The 24,235-nt window shown below is 54.3% G+C and overlaps 1 protein-coding gene across 3 annotated transcripts in view; it reads left to right on the top strand.

Moving 5' to 3' along the window:
* Positions 1-1,275: 1,275 nt before the first annotated feature.
* Positions 1,276-24,235, top strand: part of LOC147084816 (NACHT, LRR and PYD domains-containing protein 12-like) — a 57,617-nt gene continuing 34,657 nt past the window's right edge. For 2 of the 3 annotated variants that reach the window (XM_085979534.1, XM_085979533.1), the window contains exons 1-6: positions 1,277-1,391; positions 4,048-4,163; positions 6,447-6,607; positions 9,331-9,496; positions 13,337-13,402; positions 16,679-18,374. In XM_085979534.1, the coding sequence (XP_085835660.1) occupies positions 4,124-4,163; positions 6,447-6,607; positions 9,331-9,496; positions 13,337-13,402; positions 16,679-18,374 (2,129 nt within the window). In that variant the 5' untranslated portion in view covers positions 1,277-1,391; positions 4,048-4,123. Of the gene's footprint in view, positions 1,392-4,047; positions 4,164-6,446; positions 6,608-9,330; positions 9,497-13,336; positions 13,403-16,678; positions 18,375-24,235 lie in introns of all 3 variants that reach the window. The other variant, XM_085979535.1, reaches the window with a different exon arrangement.

Below are 24,235 nucleotides of genomic sequence, written 5' to 3'. Positions count from 1 at the left end.
TAGGGCTGGAGGACGTTACAGAGATAGGGAGGGAGCGAGGGCCATGGAGGGATTTGAACAGGAGGATGAGAATTGTAGGGGCTGGAGGAGGTTACAGAGATAGGGAGGGGGCGAGGGCAATGGAGGGATTTGAACAGGAGGATGAGAATTGTAGGGGCTGGAGGAGGTTACAGAGATAGGGAGGGGGCGAGGGGCCATGGAGGGATTTGAACAGGAGGATGAGAATTGTCGGGCTGGAGGAGGTTACAGAGATAGGGAGGGAGCGAGGGGCCATGGAGGGATTTGAACAGGAGGATGAGAATTGTAGGGACTGGTTGAGGTTACAGAGATAGGGAGGGGGCGAGGGCCATGGAGGGATTTGAACAGGAGGATGAGAATTGTAGGGGCTGGAGGAGGTTACAGAGATAGGGAGGGGGCGAGGGCCATGGAGGGATTTGAACAGGAGGATGAGAATTGTAGGGGCTGGAGGAGGTTACAGAGATAGGGAGGGGGCGAGGGCCATGGAGGGATTTGAACAGGAGGATGAGAATTGTAGAGGCTGGAGGAGGTTACAGAGATAGGAAGGGGGCGAGGGGCCATGGAGGGATTTGAACAGGAGGATGAGAATTGTAGAGGCTGGAGGAGGTTACAGAGATAGGGAGGGGGCGAGGGGCCATGGAGGGATTGGAACAGGAGGATGAGAATTGTAGGGGCTGGAGGAGGTTACAGAGATAGGGAGGGGGCGAGGGCCATGGAGGGATTTGAACAGGAGGATGAGAATTGTAGGGGCTGGAGGAGGTTACAGAGATAGGGAGGGGGCGAGGGCCATGGAGGGATTTGAACAGGAGGATGAGAATTGTAGGGGCTGGAGGAGGTTACAGAGATAGGGAGGGGGCGAGGGCCATGAGGGATTTGAACAGGAGGATGAGAATTGTAGGGGCTGGAGGAGGTTACAGAGATAGGGAGGGGGCGAGGGTCATGGAGGGATTTGAACAGGAGGATGAGAATTGTAGGGGCTGGAGGAGGATACAGAGATAGGGAGGGGGCGAGGGCCATGGAGGGATTTGAACAGGAGGATGAGAATTGTAGGAGATGTGGTGATAGACTCGAGAGGGCTGGAAAGTGCGTTGGGATTCCCTGAAGTGTAGGTAGAACAGCCCGGGGTGTTTGTCTCATCCCTCCACCTCGCTCTGTGCTGCCTCCCCTAGGCGGTCAACTCTCCCTCCCTTGCAGAGGTGCTGTGAGTTCAACATGTGTGTGGGGGAGGAAATCATTCAGGCAGGATGTGATGAGAGAGAGTCGAAACCAGTAACGGCTCGACGCCACAGCGCACTGGAGACACAGCCCGGGACAGTGGGTGAGACGGCAGAACCGGGGCTCCAGTCCAGGGGAGCCAAGCCAGGAGCGAGCAGGTCAGTGCGGGCAACTCCCTGGGACAGCAGGAGAGGACAGCAGAGCTGAGAGTGAGAGAGAGACAGAGAGAGAGAGAGACAGAGAGAGACAGAGACATAGAGAAAGCGAGACAGAGACATAGAGAGAGCGAGACAGAGAGAGAGAGACAGAGGGACAGAGAGAGACAGAGAGAGAGAGACAGAGACATAGAGAGAGACAGAGAGAGAGAGAGAGACAGAGAGAGACAGAGAGAGAGACAGACAGAGAGAGACAGACAGAGAGAGAGACAGAGAGAGAGAGAGAGACAGAGAGACAGAAAGGGAGAGACAGAGAGAGAGAGACAGAGAGAGAGACAGAGAGAGAGAGAGAGAGACAGAGAGAGAGACGGAGAGAGAGAGAGAGAGAGACAGAGAGAGAGAGAGAGAGAGAGAGAGAGATTATGAGGTCGCATTGCTCGCCCGCATGGTGAGTTGAACCAAATATCGACGGCTGCAGAAAATCCCACCCAGTCTAATCCCACTCTCCCCTCACTCCCTTTACCTTGGTTAGACCACACTTGGAGCACTGTGCACAGTTCTGGTCTCCATATCCCTTGGTTAGACCACACTTGGAGCACTGTGCACAGTTCTGGTCTCCATATACCTTGGTTAGACCACACTTGGAGCACTGTGCACAGTTCTGGTCTCCATATACCTTGGTTAGACCACACTTGGAGCACTGTGCACAGTCCTGGTCTCCATATACCTCGGTTAGACCACACTTGGAGCACTGTGCACAGTTCTGGTCTCCATATACCTTGGTTAGACCACACTTGGAGCACTGCACACAGTTCTGGTCTCCATATACCTTGGTTAGACCACACTTGGAGCACTGTGCACAGTTCTGTTCTCCATATACCTCGGTTAGACCACACTTGGAGAACTGTGCACAGTTCTGGTCTCCATATACCTTGGTTAGACCACACTTGGAGCACTGTGCACAGTTCTGGTCTCCATATCCCTGGGTTAGACCACAGTTGGAGCACTGTGCACAGTTCAGGTCTCCATATACCTTGCTTCGACCACACTTGGAGCACTGTGTACAGTTCTGGTCTCCATATTCCTTGGTTAGACCACACTTGGAGCACTGTGCACAGTTCTGGTCTCCATATACCTTGGTTAGACCACACTTGGAGCACTGCACACAGTTCTGGTCTCCATATACCTTGGTTAGACCACACTTGGAGCACTGTGCACAGTTCTGTTCTCCATATACCTCGGTTAGACCACACTTGGAGAACTGTGCACAGTTCTGGTCTCCATATACCTTGGTTAGACCACACTTGGAGCACTGTGCACAGTTCTGGTCTCCATATCCCTGGGTTAGACCACACTTGGAGCACTGTGCACAGTTCTGGTCTCCATATACCTTGGTTAGACCACACTTGGAGCACTGTGCACAGTTCTGGTCTCCATATACCTTGGTTAGACCACACTTGGAGCACCGTGCACAGTTCTGGTTTCCATATACCTTGGTTAGACCACACTTGGAGCACCGTGCACAGTTCTGGCCTCCATATACCTTGGTTAGACCACACTTGGAGCACTGTGCACAGTTCTGGTCTCCATATACTTTGGTTAGACCACACTTGGAGCACCATGCACAGTTCTGGTCTCCATATACCTTGGTTAGACCACACTTGGAGCACCGTGCACAGTTCTGGCCTCCATATACCTTGGTTAGACCACACTTGGAGCACCGTGCACAGTTCTGGTCTCCATATACCTTGGTTAGACCTCACTTGGAGCACCGTGCACAGTTCTGGTCTCCATATACCTTGGTTAGACCACACTTGGAGCACCGTGCACAGTTCTGGTCTCCATATACCTTGGTTAGACCACACTTGGAGCACTGTGCACAGTCCTGGTCTCCATATACCTTGGTTAGACCACACTTGGAGCACTGTGCACAGTCCTGGTCTCCATATTCCTTGGTTAGACCACTCTCAGTTAAATTGAGAGGTTATAACTATCAGGAAAGATTGAACAGGCTCGGGCTCTTGTCTCGAGTAAAGAGAAGGCTGAGGGATGACCTGATTGAAGTCTTTAAGATTATAAAGGGGTTCGATAGGGTAGACGTAGAGAAGATGTTTCCCCTTGTGGGGGAGACCTGAACTAGTGGCCATCAATATAAGACAGTCACTAATAAATCCAATCGGGAATTCAGGAGAAACTTCTTTCCCCAGAGAGTGGTGAGAATGTGGAACTTGCTGCCACAGGGAGAGGTTGAGGCGAATAGTAGAGATACATTTAAGGGGAGGCTGGATAAACACACAAGGGAGAAAGGAATAGAAGGATATGGTGCTGGTGTGAGATGAAAGGTGGGAGGAGGCTCGTGTGGAGCATGAACACAGACAGAGTCCTGTTCCTGAGCCGGAATTGCGCACAGCAAGATCCCGCAAGCAGGAGTTGATCCGTTCTCAGGTGGTGTTGGTTGGGGAATATCGGTTGGGCCCAGGAGTCCGGGGGGTGGGGGGCGCACTTCTCGGAGAATGGGACTGAGGGGTGGCCGTTCTTTCAGAGAGAGAGAGAGGGCACAGTGTTGGGGGGCGGTGGGGTGGGGAATGGGCTGAATGGGATCTTTCTGTGCAGCATTATGTCAAATGCGCTCTTCCTCCCCCCCCCACCCCCACTCCAGTGATGTTACGGGATCCTTAACTTCAGCGGCCGGGCGGGACCTGGGACCGAAAGGCCGGCTAACCCCGCCAAGGACCATGGAAGACGGACAAGCTGCAGGTTCCGAGAAGGCGGACGGTAAGAGTGAGTTTATTTGCACCATTGTAATCCCCCTCCCCGACCACTCGCTGGTGTGTGGGGCTCAGGGAAATTGTGTTTGACAAACCGACTGGAGTTTTTGAGGATGTAACTGGTAGAATAGATAAGGGAGAACCAGTAGATGTGGTGTATTTAGACTTTCAGAAGGCCTTTGATAAAGTTCCACATAAGAGGTTAGTGTGCAAAATTAAAGCACATGGGATTGGTGGTAATATACTGGCATGAATTGAAAATTGGTTGACAGGAAACAGAGAGTAGGAATAAATGGGTCTTTTTCGGGGTGGCAGGCGGTGACTAGTGGGGTACCGCAGGGATCAGTGTTTGGGCCCCAGCTATTCACAATCTATATCAATGATTGGGATGCGGGATCCAAATGTAATATTTCCAAGTTTGCTGACGACACGAAACTAGGTGGGTTTGTGAGTTGTGAGGAGGATGCAAAGAGGCTTCAAGGCGATTTAGACAAGTTGAGTGAGTGGGCAAATACACGGCAGATGCAGTATAACGTGGATAAATGTGAAGTTATCCACTTTGGTAGGAAAACAGAAAGGCAGAGTATTATTTAAATGGTGCTTGATTGGGAAATGTTGATGTACAAAGGGACCTGGGTGTCCTTCTACACCAGTCACTGAAAGCAAACATGCAGGTGCAGCAAGCAGTTAGGAAGGCAAATGGTATGTTGGCCTTCATTGCAAGAGGATTCGAGTACAGGAGCAAGGATGTCTTACTACAGTTATACAGGGCCTTGGTGAGACCACACCTGGAGTACTGTGTGCAGTTTTGGTCTCCTTACCTAAGAAAGGATATACTTGCCATAGAGGGAGTGCAGCGAAGGTTCACCAGACTGATTCCTGGGATGGCAGGACTGTCGTAAAAGGAGAGATTGGGTCGACGAGGCCTGTATTCACTAGAGTTTAGAAGAATGAGAGGGGATCTCATTGTAACGTATAAAATCCTAACAGGGCTAATGTAAGAGGTCACACAACACCAGGTTATAGTCCAACAGTTTTATTTGAAATCACAAGCTTTCGGAGCGCTGCTCCTTCGTCAGGTGAAGTGGAGAAATGCATAAAGACACAGCTTATATAGTCGGAGAATAATGTCAGATGTTTACAGGTAATCTTTCCAACTGCCATTTATCACACCTCGGCAGAGAGATAATCACAGCAATCAAAGGTGTGAATGGTGTCCAAACAGGTCGGTCAGGAAAACATTACATCAAAGAACATGCAGATGCTGGGGTCTGTATGAAAAACAAAAGAACAGACAAAAAACATTTTTTTTTGCTGGAAATCACAGCAGGTCCGGCCGCATCTGTGTAGAGAGAACAAGCCAACGACGACTCGAGTCTGGATGACCCTGCGTCAGGTGGGGTTACATGTAGCGTGACATGAACCCGAGATCGCGGTTGAGGCCGTCCTCATGGGTGCGGAACTTGGCTATCAGTTTCTGCTCGACGATTTTGCGTTGTCGTGTGTCTCGAAGGCCGCCTTGGAGAATGCTTACCCGAAGATCGGCGGCTGAATGTCCTTGACTGCTGAAGTGTTCCCCGACTGGGAGGGATGCAGGGAGGATGTTTCCCCTGGCTGGGGGGTCTAGAACGAGGGGTCACAGTCTCAGGATACGGGGTAGGACATTTAGGACTGAGATGAGGAGAAATTTCTTCACTCAGAGGGTGGTGAACCTGTGGAATTCTCTACCACAGAAGGCTGTGGAGGCCAAGTCACTGAATATATTTAAGTTTTACTTCATATTTGTGGCCGTTCCTGGATCTGCGGCCGTGTAACCGGGGTTCCTGCACCTGTTGCTGTGCAACAGGGACGCTTGGTCGGTGGCCGGGGTTCCTGCACCTGTTGCTAAGCAACAGGGACGCCTGGCTCGCGTACCTTTTACTATACCTCTCTGTAATCCGGACTTTTTGATTAACCGGCACCGCGCCGGTCCTGTCGGTGCCGGATAAGAAAGTGTTTCCTGTAGATTTCTAGACACAAAAGGCATCAAGGGGTATGGGGAGAGAGCGGGAATATGGTATTGGATCAGCCATGATCATATTGAATGGTGGAGCAGGCTCGAAGGGCCGAATGGCCTACTCCTGCTCCTATTTTTTTAAGTTCTATGTTTCTAGTACCACACCGGGTGTGTCAGATCAGTGACACAGTTCCAGGCCAGTGGTGGAGATGGGCCCGAGCTTTATGTCCCATTCAGGGATGTCAAAAGGCTCCACTTGGATTGAGTGTCGATTACTTTCTTGTTCCCATGCAGTTGCCAAGCTGCGGGCAGTCCTTGAACAATTCAACAAGTATCAGCTCTATTTAATGTACAAATACTATCAGCCGGATCTGAACTACATCGTCCAGGGCAACACGTTCGAGGTCATTCAACAGCTCCAGGAGAAAGGGGTCTTCCAGCCCACAGAGGCAAAGGTCAGTAACAGAGGGAGGGGAGGGAGTCCCACAGTTTGGAGACTGAGGGAGGGGAGGGAGTCCCACAGTTTGGGGACTGAGGGAGGGGAGGGAGTCCCACAGTTTGGGGACTGAGGGAGGGGAGGGAGTCCCACAGTTTGGAGAGTGAGGGAGGGGAGGGAGTCCCACAGTTTGGAGACTGAGGGAGGGGAGGGAGTCCCACAGTTTGGAGACTGAGGGAGGGGAAGGAGTCCCACAGTTTGGAGACTGAGGGAGGGGAGGGAGTCCCACAGTTTGGAGACTGAGGGAGGGGAGGGAGTCCCACAGTTTGAAGACTGAGGGAGGGGAGGGAGTCCCACAGTTTGGAGACTGAGGGAGGGGAGGGAGTCCCACAGTTTGGAGACTACGGGAGGGGAGGGAGTCCCACAGTTTGGAGACTGAGGGAGGGGAGGGAGTCCCACAGTTTGGAGACTGAGGGAGGGGAGGGAGTCCCACAGTTTGGAGACTGAGGGAGGGGAGGGAGTCCCACAGTTTGGAGGCTGAGGGAGGGGAGGGAGTCCCACAGTTTGGAGACTGAGGGAGGGGAGGGAGTCCCACAGTTTGGAGTTTGAGGGAGGGGAGGGAGACCCACAGTTTGGAGACTGAGGGAGGGGAGGGAGTCCCACAGTTTGGAGACGGAGGGAGGGGAGGGAGTCCCACAGTTTGGAGACTGAGGGAGGGGAGGGAATCCCACAGTTTGGAGACTGAGGGAGGGGAGGGAGTCCCACAGTTTGGAGACTGAGGGAGGGGAGGGAGTCTCACAGTTTGGAGACTGAGGGAGGGGAGCGAGTCCCACAGTTTGGAGACTGAGGGAGGGGAGGGAGTCCCACAGTTTGGAGACTGAGGGAGGGGAGGGAGACCCACAGTTTGGAGACTGAGGAAGGGGAGGAAGTCCCACAGTTTGGAGACTGAGGGAGGGGAGGGAGTCCCACAGTTTGGAGACTGAGGGAGGGGAGGGAGTCCCACAGTTTGGAGACTGAGGGAGGGGAGGGAGTCCCACAGTTTGGAGACTGAGGGAGGGGAGGGAGTCCCACAGTTTGGAGACTGAGGGAGGGGAGGGAGTCCCACAGTTTGGAGACTGAGGGAGGGGAGGGAGTCCCACAGTTTGGAGACTGAGGGAGGGGAGGGAGTCCCACAGTTTGGAGACTGAGGGAGGGGAGGGAGTCCCACAGTTTGGAGACTGAGGGAGGGGAGGGAGTCCCACAGTTTGGAGACTGAGGGAGGGGAGCGAGTCCCACAGTTTGGAGACTGAGGGAGGGGAGGGAGTCCCACAGTTTGGAGACTGAGGGAGGGGAGGAAGTCCCACAGTTTGGAGACTGAGGGAGGGGAGGGAGTCCCACAGTTTGGAGACTGAGGGAGGGGAGGGAGTCCCACAGTTTGGAGACTGAGGGAGGGGAGGGAGTCCCACAGTTTGGAGACTGAGGGAGGGGAGGGAGTCCCACAGTTTGGAGACTGAGGGAGGGGAGGGAGTCCCACAGTTTGGAGACTGAGGGAGGGGAGGGAGTCCCACAGTTTGGAGACTGAGGGAGGGGAGGGTGTCCCACAGTTTGGAGACTGAGGAAGGGGAGGAAGTCCCACAGTTTGGAGACTGAGGGAGGGGAGGGAGTCCCACAGTTTGGAGACTGAGGGAGGGGAGGGAGTCCCACAGTTTGGAGACTGAGGGAGGGGAGGGAGTCCCACAGTTTGGAGACTGAGGGAGGGGAGGGAGTCCCACAGTTTGGAGACTGAGGGAGGGGAGGGAGTCCCACAGTTTGGAGACTGAGGGAGGGGAGGGAGTCTCACAGTTTGGAGACTGAGGGAGGGGAGGGAGCCCCACAGTTTGGAGACTGAGGGAGGGGAGGGTGTCCCACAGTTTGGAGACTGAGGGAGGGGAGGGAGTCCCACAGTTTGGAGACTGAGGGAGGGGAGGGAGTCCCACAGTTTGGAGACTGAGGGAGGGGAGGGAGTCTCACAGTTTGGAGACTGAGGGAGGGGAGGGAGTCCCACAGTTTGGAGACTGAGGGAGGGGAGTGAGTCCCACAGTTTGGAGACTGAGGGAGGGGAGGGAGTCCCACAGTTTGGAGACTGAGGGAGGGGAGGGAGTCCCACAGTTTGGAGACTGAGGAATGGGAGGAAGTCCCACAGTTTGGAGACTGAGGGAGGGGAGGGAGTCCCACAGTTTGGAGACTGAGGGAGGGGAGGGAGTCCCACAGTTTGGAGACTGAGGGAGGGGAGGGAGTCCCACAGTTTGGAGACTGAGGGAGGGGAGGGAGTCCCACAGTTTGGAGACTGAGGGAGGGGAGGGAGCCCCACAGTTTGGAGACTGAGGGAGGGGAGGGAGTCCCACAGTTTGGAGACTGAGGGAGGGGAGGAAGTCCCACAGTTTGGAGACTGAGGGAGGGGAGAGAGTCCCACAGTTTGGAGACTGAAGGAGGGGAGGGAGTCCCACAGTTTGGAGACTGAGGAAGGGGAGGAAGTCCCACAGTTTGGAGACTGAGGGAGGGGAGGGAGTCCCACAGTTTGGAGACTGAGGGAGGGGAGGGAGTCCCACAGTTTGGAGACTGAGGGAGGGGAGGAAGTCCCACAGATTGGAGACTGAGGGAGGGGAGAGAGTCCCACAGTTTGGAGACTGAAGGAGGGGAGGGAGTCCCACAGTTTGGAGACTGAGGGAGGGGAGGGAGTCCGACAGTTTTGAAACCCTAAACCTCTCTCTCCATCACCCACAGGAGATCTACGACGTGAAGAAGCAAGCGGAAAATGTTTGTGTGGAGAGGGTTTCAGAGAAGGGCCGTCACGCGATCATCTCCCTGTGGGAAACTTTGTTCAATCTCAAAGTCAGCAAAGATCAGCAGCCTACCCTGAGCGGGATTCTGGCCGAGATCCTGGGCCAAGGTAAGTGAGGCGGCCAGAGCCTGGCGAACCCACCTCAAACCCACAATCGCTCGTTCCATAGCCAAACAGGGCTGCCAGGTTTCGCACTGCAAGATCCCACAAACAGCCATGAGGTGAGGGAATGCCACCACACCCTCCACACTCCCAGTGCCTTTGATGGGACAGTGTAGAGGGAGCTTTACTCTGTATCTAACGCCGTGCTGTACCTGCCCTGGGAGTGTTTGATGGGACAGTGTAGAGGGAGCTTTACTCTGTATCTAACGCCGTGCTGTACCTGCCCTGGGAGTGTTTGATGGTACAGTGTAGAGGGAGCTTTACTCTGTATCTAACCCGTGCTGTACCTGCCCTGGGAGTGTTTGATGGGACAGTGTAGAGGGAGCTTTACTCTGTATCTAACCCGTGCTGTACCTGCCCTGGGAGTGTTTGATGGGACAGTGTAGAGGGAGCTTTACTCTGTATCTAACCCGTGCTGTACCTGCCCTGGGAGTGTTTGATGGGACAGTGTAGAGGGAGCTTTACTCTGTATCTAACCCGTGCTGTACCTGCCCTGGGAGTGTTTGATGGGACAGTGTAGAGGGAGCTTTACTCTGTATCTAACCCGTGCTGTACCTGCCCTGGGAGTGTTTGATGGGACAGTGTAGAGGGAGCTTTACTCTGTATCTAACCCTGTGCTGTACCTGCCCTGGGAGTGTTTGATGGGACAGTGTAGAGGGAGCTTTACTCTGTATCTAACCCGTGCTGTACCTGCCCGGGCGGTGTTTGATGGGACAGTGTAGAGGGAGCTTTACTCTGTATCTAACCCCGTGCTGTACCTGCCCTGGGAGTGTTTGATGGAACAGTGTAGAGGGAGCTTTACTCTTTATCTAACCCCGTGCTGTACCTGCCCTGGGAGTGTTTGATGGGACAGTGTAGAGGGAGCTTTACTCTGTATCTAACCCCGTGCTGTACCTGCCCTGGGAGTGTTTGATGGGACAGTGTAGTGGGAGCTTTACTCTGTATCTAACCCCGTGCTGTACCTGCCCTGGGAGTGTTTGATGGGACAGTGTAGAGGGAGGTTTACTCTGTATCTAACCCGTGCTGTACCTGCCCTGGGAGTGTTTGATGGGACAGTGTAGTGGGAGCTTTACTCTGTATCTAACGCCATGCTGTACCTGCTGTTATGTTCATAAATAAATAGGCTTTCCATTATGAACAGCTAGCTTAAGCTAGTCATTTATTCAGCCATGTGGACTAGTGTACAGGCATCCATCTTGACAACTGCCTTGTGGGTAGCCCACTACTAAACATACAGCTCCACCTAGTGTACCATTCTAGAATGACATGTTACTGATCATTACACCTGCCCTGGGAGTGTTTGATGGGACAGTGTAGAGGGAGATTTACTCTGTATCTAACCCCGTGCTGTACATGCCCTGGGAGTGTTTGATGGGACAGTGTAGAGGGAGCTTTACTCTGTATCTAACCCGTGCTGTGCCTACCCTTGGAGTGTTTGATGGGACAGTGTAGAGGGAGCTTTACTCTGTATCTAACCCGTGCTGTGCCTACCCTTGGAGTGTTTGATGGGACAGTGTAGAGGGAGCTTTACTCTGTATCTAACCCGTGCTGTACCTGCCATGGGTGTGTTTGATGGGACAGTGTAGAGGGAGCTTTACTCTGTATCTAACCCGTGCTGTACCTGCCCTGTGAGAGTTTGATGGGACAGTGTAGAGGGAGCTTTACTCTGTATCTAACCTGTGCTGTACCTGCCCTGGGTGTGTTTGATGGGACAGTGTAGAGGGAGCTTTACTCTGTATCTAACCCCGTGCTGTACCTGCCCTGGGAGTGTTTGATGGGACAGTGTAGAGGGAGCTTTACTCTGTATCTAACCCGTGCTGTACCTGCCCTGGGAGTGTTTGATGGGACAGTGTAGAGGGAGCTTTACTCTGTATCTAACCCCGTGCTGTACCTGCCCTGGGAGTGTTTGATGGGTCAGTGTAGAGGGAGCTTTACTCTGTATCTAACCCCATGCTGTACCTGCCCTGGGAGTGTTTGATGGGACAGTGTAGAGGGAGCTTTACTCTGTATCTAACCCGTGCTGTACGTGCCCTGGGAGTGTTTGATGGGACAGTGTAGAGGGAGCTTTACTCTGTATCTAACCCCGTGCTGTACCTGCCCTGGGAGTGTTTGATGGGACAGTGTAGAGGGAGCTTTACTCTGTATCTAACTCCGTGCTGTACCTGCTGTTATTTTCATAAATAAATAGACGCTTTCATTATGAACAGCTAGCTTGAGCTAGTCATTTATTCAGCCATGTGGACTAGTGTACAGGCATCCATCTTGACTACTGCCTTGTGGGTAGCCCACTACCAAACATACAGCTCCACCTTGTGTACCATTCTAGAATGACATGTTACTGATCATTTCACCTGCCCTGGTAGTGTTTGATGGGACAGTGTAGAGGGAGCTTTACTCTGTATCTAACTCCGTGCTGTACCTTCCCTGGGAGTGTTTGATAGGACAGTGTAGAGGGAACTTTACTCTGTATCTAACCGATGCTGTACCTGCCTTGGGAGTGTTTGATGGGACAGTGTAGAGGGAGCTTTACTCTGTATCTAACCCGTGCTGTACCTGCCCTGGGAGTGTTTGATGGGGACAGTGTAGAGGGAGCTTTACTCTGTATCTAACCCCGTGCTGTACCTGCCCTGGGAGTGTTTGATGGGACAGTGTCGAGGGAGCTTTACTCTGTATCTAACCCGTGCTGTACCTGCCCTGGGAGTGTTAGATGGGACAGTGTAGAGGGAGCTTTACTCTGTATCTAACCCGTGCTGTACATGCCCTGGGAGTGTTTGATGGGAGAGTGTAGAGGGAGCTTTACTCTGTGTCTAACCCCGTGCTGTACCTGCCCTGGGAGTGTTTGATGGCACAGTGTAGAGGGAGCTTTACTCTGTATCTAACCCCGTGCTGTACCTGCCCTGGGAGTGTTTAATGGGACAGTGTAGAGGGAGCTTTACTCTGTATCTAACCCCGTGCTGTACCTGCCCTGGGAGTGTTTGATGGGGCAGTGTAGAGGGAGCTTTACTCTGTATCTAACCCGTGCTGTACCTGCCCTGGGAGTGTTTGATGGGACAGTGTAGAGGGAGCTTTACTCTGTATCTAACCCCGTGCTGTACCTGCCCTGGGAGTGTTTGATGGGACAGCGTAGAGGGAGCTTTAGTCTGTATCTAACCCGTGCTGTACCTGCCCTGGGAGTGTTTGATGGGACAGTGTAGAGGGAGCTTTACTCTGTATCTAACCCCGTGCTGTACCTGCCCTGGGAGTGTTTGATGGGACAGTGTAGAGGGAGCTTTACTCTGTATCTAACCCGTGCTGTACCTGCCCTGGGAGTGTTTGATGGGACAGTGTAGAGGGAGCTTTACTCTGTATCTAACCCCGTGCTGTACCTGCCCTGGGAGTGTTGGATGGGACAGTGTAGAGAGAACTGTACTCTGTATCTAACCCGTGCTGTACCTGCCCTGGGAGTGTTTGATGGGACAGTGTAGAGGGAGCTTTACTCTGTATCTAACCCGTGCTGTACCTGCCCTGGGAGTGTTTGATGGGACAGTGTAGAGGGAGCTTTACTCTGTATCTAACCCCGTGCTGTACCTGCCCTGGGAGTGTTTGATGGGACAGTGTCGAGGGAGCTTTACTCTGTATCTAACCCGTGCTGTACCTGCCCTGGGAGTGTTTGATGTGACAGTGTAGAGGGAGCTTTACTCTGTATCTAACCCCGTGCTGTACCTGCCCTGGCTTTACGTGAGGAATATTTGTGCGATTGTATTATCGATTTGAAAATTAATAACTCTTTGATTTCTTGTCACACAGGGTTAAATATTTTGCACGAGGTTGACTTGGATAATAAAGGTCATAATCTGAGCGGTCCATTGAAAGGTAGGAAGAGTGTGATCGCGAGTTTAGTCGAAGGGTCTAAGTGGTGGAAGGGTTTGAGAGGGGGGATAGTGACAGGAACATATAAACATAGAAGATAGGAGCAGGAGTTGGCCATTTGGCCCCTCGAGCCTGCGCCGCCATTCAATAAGATCATGGCTGATCTTCGACCTCAACTCCACTTTCCCGCCCGATCTCCATATCCCTCGATTCCCCGAGAGTCCAAAAATCTCTCGATCTCGGCCTTGAATATACTCAACGACTGAGCCTCCACGGCCCTCTGGGGCAGAGAATTCCAAAGATTCACCGCCCTCTGAGTGAAGAAATTCCTCCTCATCTCAGTCCTCAATGGCCGACCCCTTATCCTGAGACTGTGACCCCTGGTTCGAGACTCTCCAGCCCAGGGGGAAACAGCCTCAATCATAGAAACATAGAAGATAGGAGCAGGAGTCGGCCATTCGGCCCTTCGAGCCTGCTCCGCCATTCAATGAGATCATGGCTGATCATCCAAACTCAGTACCCTGTCCCTGCCTTCTCCCCATATCCCTTGATCCCTTTAGCCTTAAGAAATATATCTAACTCCTTCTTGAATATATTTAATGAATTGGCCTCAACTGCCTTCTGTGGTAGAGAATTCCACAGGTTCACCACTCTCTGGGTGAAGAAATTCCTCCTCATCTCTGTCCTAAATGGCTTACCCCTTATCCTTAGACTGTGACCCCTGGTTCTGGACTCCCCCGCCATCGGGAACATCCTTCCTGCATCTAGTCTGTCTAGTCCTGTTCGAATTTTATAAGTTTCAATGAGATCCCCTCTCATTCTTCTAAACTCCTGCGAGTATAAGCCCAATCGACCCAATCTCTCCTCATAGGACAAGCCCCCCATCCCAGGAATCAATCTAGTGAATCTTCATTGCACCGTCTCTAAGGCAAGTATATCGGAACAATGGGAGGGGGAAATATTGATCAGAGATGGGGTAAGGGCAGGGAAATGGGCCTCGAGTGTGGAGCCATCCCCACCACAGCTAGGGGTCAACCCCCATGGAAAGACCAGGCCCCTAGCGAGGGGTCAACCCCCATGGGGAGACCCGACCCCTAGCGAGGGGTCAGCGCCCGTGGGGAGACCTGTGACCCCCCCGCAGCGAGTGGGTGGGAGGAGGAGAAGGGGGCCGGGTAGAGAAAATTGGTGGAGTGGTAAATAGCGAGGAAGGGAAGCCTCAGGCTACAGGACGATATAGACGGGTTGGTCAGATGGGCAGAACAGTGGCAAATGGAATTTAACCCTGAAACATGTGAGGTGATTCATTTTGGGAGGACTACCAAGGCAAGGGAATCCACAATGAATGGTCGGACCCTAGGAAGGACAGAGGATCAGAGGGACCTTGGTGTGCATGTACATAGATCCCTGAAGGCAGCAGGACAGGTAGATAAGGTGGTTAAAAAGGCATATGGGACACTTGCCTTCATTAGCCGAGGCATAGAATATAAGAGCAGGGAGGTTATGATGGAGCTGTACAAAACGCTAATTAGGCCACAGTTGGAATACTGTGTGCAGTTCTGGTCGCCTCACTATAGGAAGGATGTGATTGCATTGGAGAGGGTGCAGAGGAGATTCACCAGGATGTTACCTGGGCTGGAGCGCTTCAGCTATGAAGAGAGACTGGACAGGCTGGGGTTGTTTTCCTTAGAGCAGAGAAGGCTGAGGGGGGACCTGATTGAGGTGTACAAAATGATGAGGGCCATAGATAGGGTAGATAGAAAGGAACGTTTCCCCTTAGTAGAGGGGTCAATAACCAGGGGGCATAGTTTCAAGGTAAGGGGCAGGAGGTTTAGAGGGGATTTGAGGAAAAACTTTTTCACCCAGAGGGTGGTTGGAATCTGGAACTCACTGCCTGAAAGGGTGGTAGAGGCAGGAACCCTCACAACATTCAAGAAGCATTTAGATGAGCACTTGAAACGCCACAGCATACAAGGCTACGGACCAAGTGCTGGAAAATGGGATTAGACTGGACAGGGCTTGATGGCCGGCGCGGACACGATGGGCCGAAGGGCCTCTCTCTGTGCTGTATAACTCTATGGGGGAAAAATTCAGTTGTTTGCGCCTCCCATTAGCGCCCTAAGAGCGTGCTAATGGGGCGCAAAGCAACTAGCGCCCGGGCGCGGCGATGTTTGCGCCGCTCGTGAAATTGACCAGACATTTTGCGGCGGCGCTAAACATGACCGCCACGATCTCCTGCGCCGGCAGATCGTGACGTCAGTCGAGCGCGCAACGCCCCGTCAGCGCCCCGGGCCGGGTATTGAGTGGCGCCCCCCTGCCTTACTGTGGTAAACCACTGTCATACCTGTCTGTGTCTGTACGTGTATTCCACTAGGTACAGGTCTGGACATGCCTCGGCTGACTCCTCCCACTATTCCAGGTATATAAGTGACTACCTCCCAGTCCCTTAGTATTCTGGACGGGTCGACCACTCGAGACAAGACCTTCATTCTTTAGTTAATAAAAGCCTGGTTGTTACTCGCTCAACCTCAGTCTTTTGAGTAATTGATGACGCATCACTTACCGCCTGCCGCTAGCAACGACAGGTTGAAGGGAGCGTTTTGCAGTCAGGAAGGGACTGGGGGGAGCGCCATTTAAAGGCGGCCGCGTCCTGCCTTTTTTTGTCAGTGTCATTTTTGCACCACGCATTCTGAGAGAGAGAGAGAGGCTTCTGGAGAGATTCAACGCTGTGTGAAGGAGTTTTGGGTACTGAGCAGCACTTTGCAGGTTCATTTTGTTTTGACCTTCCTTGCATCGATTTAGAAGAGACTGTGGGGGCTGCACTCTGAGCTCTTTCCCCTGGACCTCTCCATTGTTCTTTCCAGCAGATTTGATGTACAGGTCTCTCCAGGCCGGGACTCAAGGCTGCAATGAGCAGGATGTGGATGGGGAGCAAGATCGACCCTCCCCTTTAAGAACTGGCCGGCGCCAGTGTGTCTGTGTTCCATTGCTGACTGACATCACCTGAGCTCCGCCCGCGCTCTGAGGTAGCGCCTCGCTCCTCGGCCTTAAGACAGGTGTGACGCGCCTGATTTAGCGCTCCAACCACCTCCAGGGGCAATAGAAGCCAAGTTTGCCGTCAGAGGTGATAATTAGCGCCAGGCGTTAAACTTTGCGCACGGCCGATAATGGCGCCCCAAATGGGGCGATACTGAATTTCTCCCCCTTTGACTCTATGGGTGGCGGTGGGGAGCAATAGACAAGTGGTGACTCTGAACCTGCGCCCCTCTGACTCTCCCGTAGAATGCCAAGGCAAGCTGAAATGTTGGATGACCAGCTGGACCAGGAGGTTCGACGAGTTGAAGGAGCCCTGGGGGAGCAGGAAGCCACGGAGCGTGAGGCTGGAGGATCGCTACACCGACCTGATTGTCGTGTCCTCCTACCACTGGGCCAAGAACCGGGAGAACGAGATGATGGCCACGGCGGGCATCCACGACAGCCTGGCGGCCCAGCCGGCAGGGGCGGGTCGCTCCCGCCACATCGGTGTGGACCAGCTCTTCCGCAAGATCTACGACCCCCTGGGCCGGGTCCCCCTGGTGGTGGTGGTGTGCGGGGTCCCCGGGATCGGCAAGACCACCATGTTGCAGAAGCTGCTGCACGACTGGGCGGACGGCCGCATCTACCGTCGCTTCTCCTTCATCTTCCACTTCCGCTTCCGCGAGCTCAACCTGCGGAAGGAATCCTGCAGCCTCCTCCAGCTCCTGGCGGACAAGTACCACTTCCTGGGGCGGTTACTGGCCAAGGTCCTCCTCGAGCCGGGGCAGATCCTATTCCTCTTCGACGGGCTGGACGAGAGCAAGGAGGAGCTGAACTTCGAGCGGCGCTGCGCGGGCCCCGAGGAGGTCCACCCCTTCTCCGCCATCGTGGCCAGCCTGGTGAGCCAACATCTGCTGAGGGGCTGCTCGGTGCTACTGACCAGCCGGCCCACTGCCCTGGAGAAGCTGGACCTCGGCCGCACCCAGCGCTACACCGAGATCCTGGGCTTCTTCCCGGAGGAGAGGCGGCTCTACTTCCAGAGGTTCTACCGCCAGCGGGCGGAGGGCCAGAAGGTCCACTGCCACGTGCGGAGCAACGGGGTCCTCTACAGCCTCTGCTTCAACCCGTCCTACTGCTGGATCCTCTGCTCTGCCCTGGAGGGGCAGTTCACCCGAGGGGCGGGCAAGGGCAGCGCCCCGCCCAGGACCATCACCCAGCTCTTTGCCCTCTTCGTGACTAACCTCCTGACCAACCACGCCCGCGGCTCCTGCAACAGGTTGATGACGAAGATCGGCAAGATGGCCTTCCAGGGCGTGCAGAAGCGGGTACTGGTTTTCTACCAGCACGACTTGACCATCAACGGGCTGGACGCCTCCCAGTTCCTCTCCGGCTTCCTGATGGAGTTCCTGGAGCGGGAAGTGGACTCCGCTAGGCTAGCCTTCAGCTTTCTCCATCTCACCATCCAGGAGTTCCTGGCAGCCCTCTACTTCGTCCTCCATTGCGACCTGGCGCATCTCGGGCAGGTGCTGAAGGAGGTGGACAGCTGCCCCGACGGCCGCTACGAGCTCTTCGCCCGCTTCCTGTCCGGCCTGTCCAAGCCCACCAACTACCACCGGCTGGACAAGCTGCTGGGCAACCTGACCAAGAAGCCCTGCGGCCCCATCCTGGACTGGCTGAAGGTCAGGACCACGAGCGCCGTGGAGCGGGGGGACAAGAGGAGCCTCCTGCAAGCCCTCCACTGCCTGTTCGAGGCCCAGCAAGAGAGGCAGGTGCAGGACACGCTGGGGGACCAGGCCACCCTTGACCTCTCCAGCCAGCGGCTCAACCCCACCGACTGCACGGCCGTGGCCTACATCCTGGGCTGCCTGAAGACCGTCCAACGGCTCGACGTAAGCAGCACCCTCGCCCTCCCCGAATGTCTCGACCTCCTCATCCCTCAACTGGACAAGTGCAAAGAGATCGGGTAATGGTATAACCGTGGAATCAAAGAGATCTCATAATGTTAGTATCACAGCACAGGAGGAGGCCATTCGGCCCATCGTGCCGGTGCCGGCTCTATGGCCGAGCTCTCCAATTAGTCCCACTCACCCCCTGCCGCTCTTCCCCCACAGCCCTTCAAATTTCCCCTTCAAGTATTCATCAATTCCCTTTTGAAAGTTACTATTGAATCTGCTTCCACCGCCCTTTCAGGCAGCGCATTCCAGATCACAACAACTCGCTGCGTAAAGAAATGTTTCCTCATCTCCCCTCTGGTTCTTTTGCCGATTATCTTCAATCTGTGTCCTCTGGTTACCGACCCTCCTGCCACTGGAAACAGTTTCTCCTTATTTACTCCATCAAAACCCTTCATGATTTTGAACACCTCTATTAAATCTCCCCTTAACCTTCTCTGCTCTAAGGAGAACAATCCCAGCTTCTCCAGTCTCTCCACATCACTGAAGTCCCTCATCCCTGGTACCATTCTGGTCAATCTCCCCTTAACCTTCTCTGCTCCAAGGAGAACAACCCCAGCTTCTCCAGTCTCTCCACATCACTGAAGTCCCTCATCCCTGGTACCATTCTGGTCAATCTCCCCTTAACCTTCTCTGCTCCAAGGAGAACAATCCCAGCTTCTCCAGTCTCTCCACATCACTGAAGTCCCTCATCCCTGGTACCATTCTGGTCAATCTCCCCTTAACCTTCTCTGCTCCAAGGAGAACAACCCCAGCTTCTCCAGTCTCTCCACATCACTGAAGTCCCTCATCCCCGGTACCATTCTGGTCAATCTCCCCTTAACCTTCTCTGCTCTAAGGAGAACAACCCCAGCTTCTCCAGTCTCTCCACATCACTGAAGTCCCTCATCCCCGGTCCCATTCTGGTCAATCTCCCCCTTAACCTTCTCTGCTCCAAGGAGAACAACCCCAGCTTCTCCAGTCTCTCCACATCACTGAAGTCCCTCATCCCTGGTACCATTCTGGTCAATCTCCTCTTAACCTTCTCTGCTCTAAGGAGAACAACCCCAGCTTCTCCAGTCTCTCCACATCACTGAAGTCCCTCATCCCTGGTACCATTCTGGTCAATCTCCCCCTTAACCTTCTCTGCTCTAAGGAGAACAACCCCAGCTTCTCCAGTCTCTCCACATCACTGAAGTCCCTCATCCCCGGTCCCATTCTGGTCAATCTCCCCCTTAACCTTCTCTGCTCTAAGGAGAACAACCCCAGCTTCTCCAGTCTCTCCACATCACTGAAGTCCCTCATCCCTGGTACCATTCTGGTCAATCTCCCCCTTAACCTTCTCTGCTCTAAGGAGAACAACCCCAGCTTCTCCAGTCTCTCCACATCACTGAAGTCCCTCATCCCCGGTCCCATTCTGGTCAATCTCCCCCTTAACCTTCTCTGCTCCAAGGAGAACAACCCCAGCTTCTCCAGTCTCTCCACATCACTGAAGTCCCTCATCCCTGGTACCATTCTGGTCAATCTCCTCTTAACCTTCTCTGCTCTAAGGAGAACAACCCCAGCTTCTCCAGTCTCTCCACATCACTGAAGTCCCTCATCCCTGGTACCATTCTGGTCAATCTCCCCCTTAACCTTCTCTGCTCTAAGGAGAACAACCCCAGCTTCTCCAGTCTCTCCACATCACTGAAGTCCCTCATCCCTGGTACCATTCTGGTCAATCTCCCCTTAACCTTCTCTGCTCTAAGGAGAACAACCCCAGCTTCTCCACATCACTGACGTCCCCCATAGAATCATAGGAACTTACAATTTACAGCCTTTTCAGGTCGAGTGTTCCAGATCCCGACAACTCCCCTGAGTGAAAATAATCTCCCCTCATCTCCCCTCTAGATCTTTTGCCAAAGATTTTAAATCTATGACGTCTGGTTATTGACCCAGTCGACAGAGGGAATCGTTTTTCTCTGCCTCCTCCATCAGAACCTCTCACCAGCTTGAAAAATCTCGACCAGGTCACCTCTTCACCTTTTCTGTTCCAGGGAGAACAGTCCGAACTTTTCCAAACTCTACTCACCACTGAAGCCCCTCATCCCTGCGAACACCCTGGGAAACCTGCTCTGCACCCTCTCCAAGAACCTTACATCTTTCCTAAAGTGTGGCGCCCAGATTTGGACACAATACAATGAGGCACAACCAGTGTTTTACAAAGTTCTAGCATAACTTTCTGTCTGTTGTACTCTATTCCTTGGTTTATAAAACTCAGGATCCCATTTTTAACAGTCTTTTCAACATTTGCTGCGACCTTCAAAAAAAGCACTCTCGTACGCTAACTCTCCCATCGAAGCCCATCCCTCCAGTCCCCTAACTCTCCCATCGAAGCCCATCCCTCTAGTCCCCTAACTCTCCCATCGAAGCCCATCCCTCTAGTCCCCTAACTCTCCCATCGAAGCCCATCCCTCCAGTCCCCTAACTCTCCCATCGAAGCCCATCCCTCCAGTACCCTAACTCTCCCATCGAAGCCCATCCCTCTAGTCCCCTAACTCTCCCATCGAAGCCCATCCCTCCAGTCCCCTAACTCTCCCATCGAAGACCATCCCTCCAGTACCCTAACTCTCCCATCGAAGCCCATCCCTCTAGTCCCCTAACTCTCCCATCGAAGCCCATCCCTCCAGTCCCCTAACTCTCCCATCGAAGCCCATCCCTCTAGTCCCCTAACTCTCCCATCGAAGCCCATCCCTCCAGTACCCTAACTCTCCCATCGAAGCCCATCCCTCCAGTCCCCTAACTCTCCCATCGAAGCCCATCCCTCCAGTCCCCTAACTCTCCCATCGAAGGCCATCCCTCCAGTCCCCTAACTCTCCCATCGAAGCCCATCCCTCCAGTCCCCTAACTCTCCCATCGAAGCCCATCCCTCTAGTCCCCTAACTCTCCCATCGAAGACCATCCCTTCAGTCCCCTAACTCTCCCATCGAAGACCATCCCTCCAGTCACCTAACTCTCCCATCGAAGCCCATCCCTCCAGTCCCCTAACTCTCCCATCGAAGCCCATCCCTCCAGTCCCCTAACTCTCCCATCGAAGCCCATCCCTCCAGTCCCCTAACTCTCCCATCGAAGCCCATCCCTCCAGTCCCCTAACTCTCCCATCGAAGACCATCCCTCCAGTCCCCTAACTCTCCCATCGAAGCCCATCTCTCCAGTCCCCTAACTCTCCCATCGAAGCCCATCCCTCCGGTCCCCTAACTCTCCCATCGAAGCCCATCCCTCCAGTCCCCTAACTCTCCCATCGAAGCCCATCCCTCCAGTCCCCTAACTCTCCCATCGAAGCCCATCCCTCGAGTACCCTAACTCTCCCATCGAAGCCCATCCCTCCAGTCTGCTAACTCTCCCATCGAAGCCCATCCCTCCAGTCCCCTAACTCTCCCATCGAAGCCCATCCCTCCAGTCCCCTAACTCTCCCATCGAAGCCCATCCCTCTAGTCCGCTAACTCTCCCATCGAAGACCATCCCTCTAGTCCCCTAACTCTCCCATCGAAGCCCATCCCTCCAGTCCCCTAACTCTCCCATCGAAGACCATCCCTCTAGTCCCCTAACTCTCCCATCGAAGCCCATCCCTCCAGTCCCCTAACTCTCCCATCGAAGCCCATCCCTCCAGTCCCCTAACTCTCCCATCGAAGCCCATCTCTCCAATCCCCTAACTCTCCCATCGAAGCCCATCCCTCCAGTCCCCTAACTCTCCCATCGAAGCCCATCCCTCCAGTCCCCTAACTCTCCCATCGAAGCCCATCCCTCCAGTCCCCTAACTCTCCCATCGAAGCCCATCCCTCGAGTCCCCTAACTCACCCATCGAAGCCCATCCCTCCAGTCCGCTAACTCTCCCATCGAAGCCCATCCCTCCAGTCCCCTAACTCCCATCGAAGACCATCCCTCCAGTCCCCTAACTCTCCCATCGAAGCCCATCCCTCCAGTCCCCTAACTCTCCCATCGAAGCCCATCCCTCCAGTCCCCTAACTCTCCCATCGAAGCCCATCCCTCCAGTCCCCTAACTCTCCCATCGAAGCCCATCCCTCCAGTCCCCTAACTCTCCCATCGAAGCCCATTCCTCCAGTCCCCTAACTCTCCCATCGAAGCCCATCCCTCCAGTCCCCTAACTCTCCCATCGAAGCCCATCCCTCCAGTCCCCTAACTCTCCCATCGAAGCCCATCCCTCCAGTCCCCTAACTCTCCCATCGAAGCCCATCCCTCCAGTCCCCTAACTCTCCCATCGAAGACCATCCCTCCAGTCCCCTCACCCTCCCATCGAAGACCATCCCTCCAGTCCCCTAACTCACCCATCGAAGCCCATCCCTCCAGACCCCTAACTCTCCCATCGAAGCCCATCCCTCCAGTCCCCTAACTCTCCCATCGAAGCCCATCCCTCCAGTCCCCTAACTCTCCCATCGAAGCCCATCCCTCGAGTCTGCTAACTCTCCCATCGAAGCCCATCCCTCCAGTCCCCTAACTCTCCCATCGAAGCCCATCCCTCTAGTCCGCTAACTCTCCCATCGAAGACCATCCCTCGAGTCCCCTAACTCTCCCATCGAAGCCCATCCCTCCAGTCCCCTAACTCTCCCATCGAAGACCATCCCTCTAGTCCCCTAACTCTCCCATCGAAGCCCATCCCTCCAGTCCCCTAACTCTCCCATCGAAGCCCATCTCTCCAATCCCCTAACTCTCCCATCGAAGCCCATCCCTCCAGTCCCCTAACTCTCCCATCGAAGCCCATCCCTCCAGTCCCCTAACTCTCCCATCGAAGCCCATCCCTCGAGTCCCCTAACTCACCCATCGAAGCCCATCCCTCCAGTCCGCTAACTCTCCCATCGAAGCCCATCCCTCCAGTCCCCTAACTCTCCCATCGAAGCCCATCCCTCCAGTCCCCTAACTCTCCCATCGAAGCCCATCCCTCCAGTCCCCTAACTCTCCCATCGAAGCCCATCCCTCCAGTACCCTAACTCTCCCATCGAAGCCCATCCCTCCAGTCCCCTAACTTTCCCATCGAAGCCCATCCCTCCAGTCCCCTAACTCTCCCATCGAAGCCCATCCCTCCAGTACCCCTAACTCTCCCATCGAAGACCATCCCTCCAGTCCCCTAACTCTCCCATCGAAGCCCATCCCTCTAGTCCGCTAACTCTCCCATCGAAGCCCATCCCTCCAGTCCCCTAACTCTCCCATCGAAGCCCACCCCTCCAGTCCCCTAACTCTCCCATCGAAGCCCATCCCTCCAGTCCCCTAACTCTCCCATCGAAGGCCATCCCTCCAGTCCCCTAACTCTCCCATCGAAGACCATCCCTCCAGTCCCCTAACTCTCCCATCGAAGCCCATCCCTCCAGTCCCCTAACTCTCCCATCGAAGCCCATCCCTCCAGTCCCCTAACTCTCCCATCGAAGCCCATCCCTCCAGTCCCCTAACTCTCCCATCGAAGCCCATCCCTCCAGTCCCCTAACTCTCCCATCGAAGCCCATCCCTCCAGTCCCCTAACTCTCCCATCGAAGCCCATCCCTCCAGTCCCCTAACTCTCCCATCGAAGCCCATCCCTCCAGTCCCCTAACTCTCCCATCGAAGCCCATCTCTCCAGTCCCCTAACTCTCCCATCGAAGCCCATCCCTCCAGTCCCCTAACTCTCCCATCGAAGCCCATCACTCCAGTCCCCTAACTCTCCCATCGAAGCCCATCCCTCCAGTCCCCTAACCCTCCCATCGAAGCTCATCCCTCCAGTCCCCTAACTCTCCCATCGAAGCCCATCCCTCCAGTCCCCTAACTCACCCATCGAAGCCCATCCCTCCAGTCCCCTATCTCTCCCATCGAAGCCCATCCCTCCAGTCCCCTAACTCTCCCATCGAAGCCCATCCCTCCAGTCCCC

The sequence above is a fragment of the Somniosus microcephalus genome, unplaced genomic scaffold, assembly GCF_052327205.1.
Source record: "Somniosus microcephalus isolate GS21.2 unplaced genomic scaffold, FLI_Smic_1.0 unresolved_chr9, whole genome shotgun sequence".
NCBI classification, from domain to species: domain Eukaryota; kingdom Metazoa; phylum Chordata; class Chondrichthyes; order Squaliformes; family Somniosidae; genus Somniosus; species Somniosus microcephalus.
Note: the sequence above shows the minus strand (reverse complement) of the source record. Positions and strands in the feature narration are given on the sequence as shown.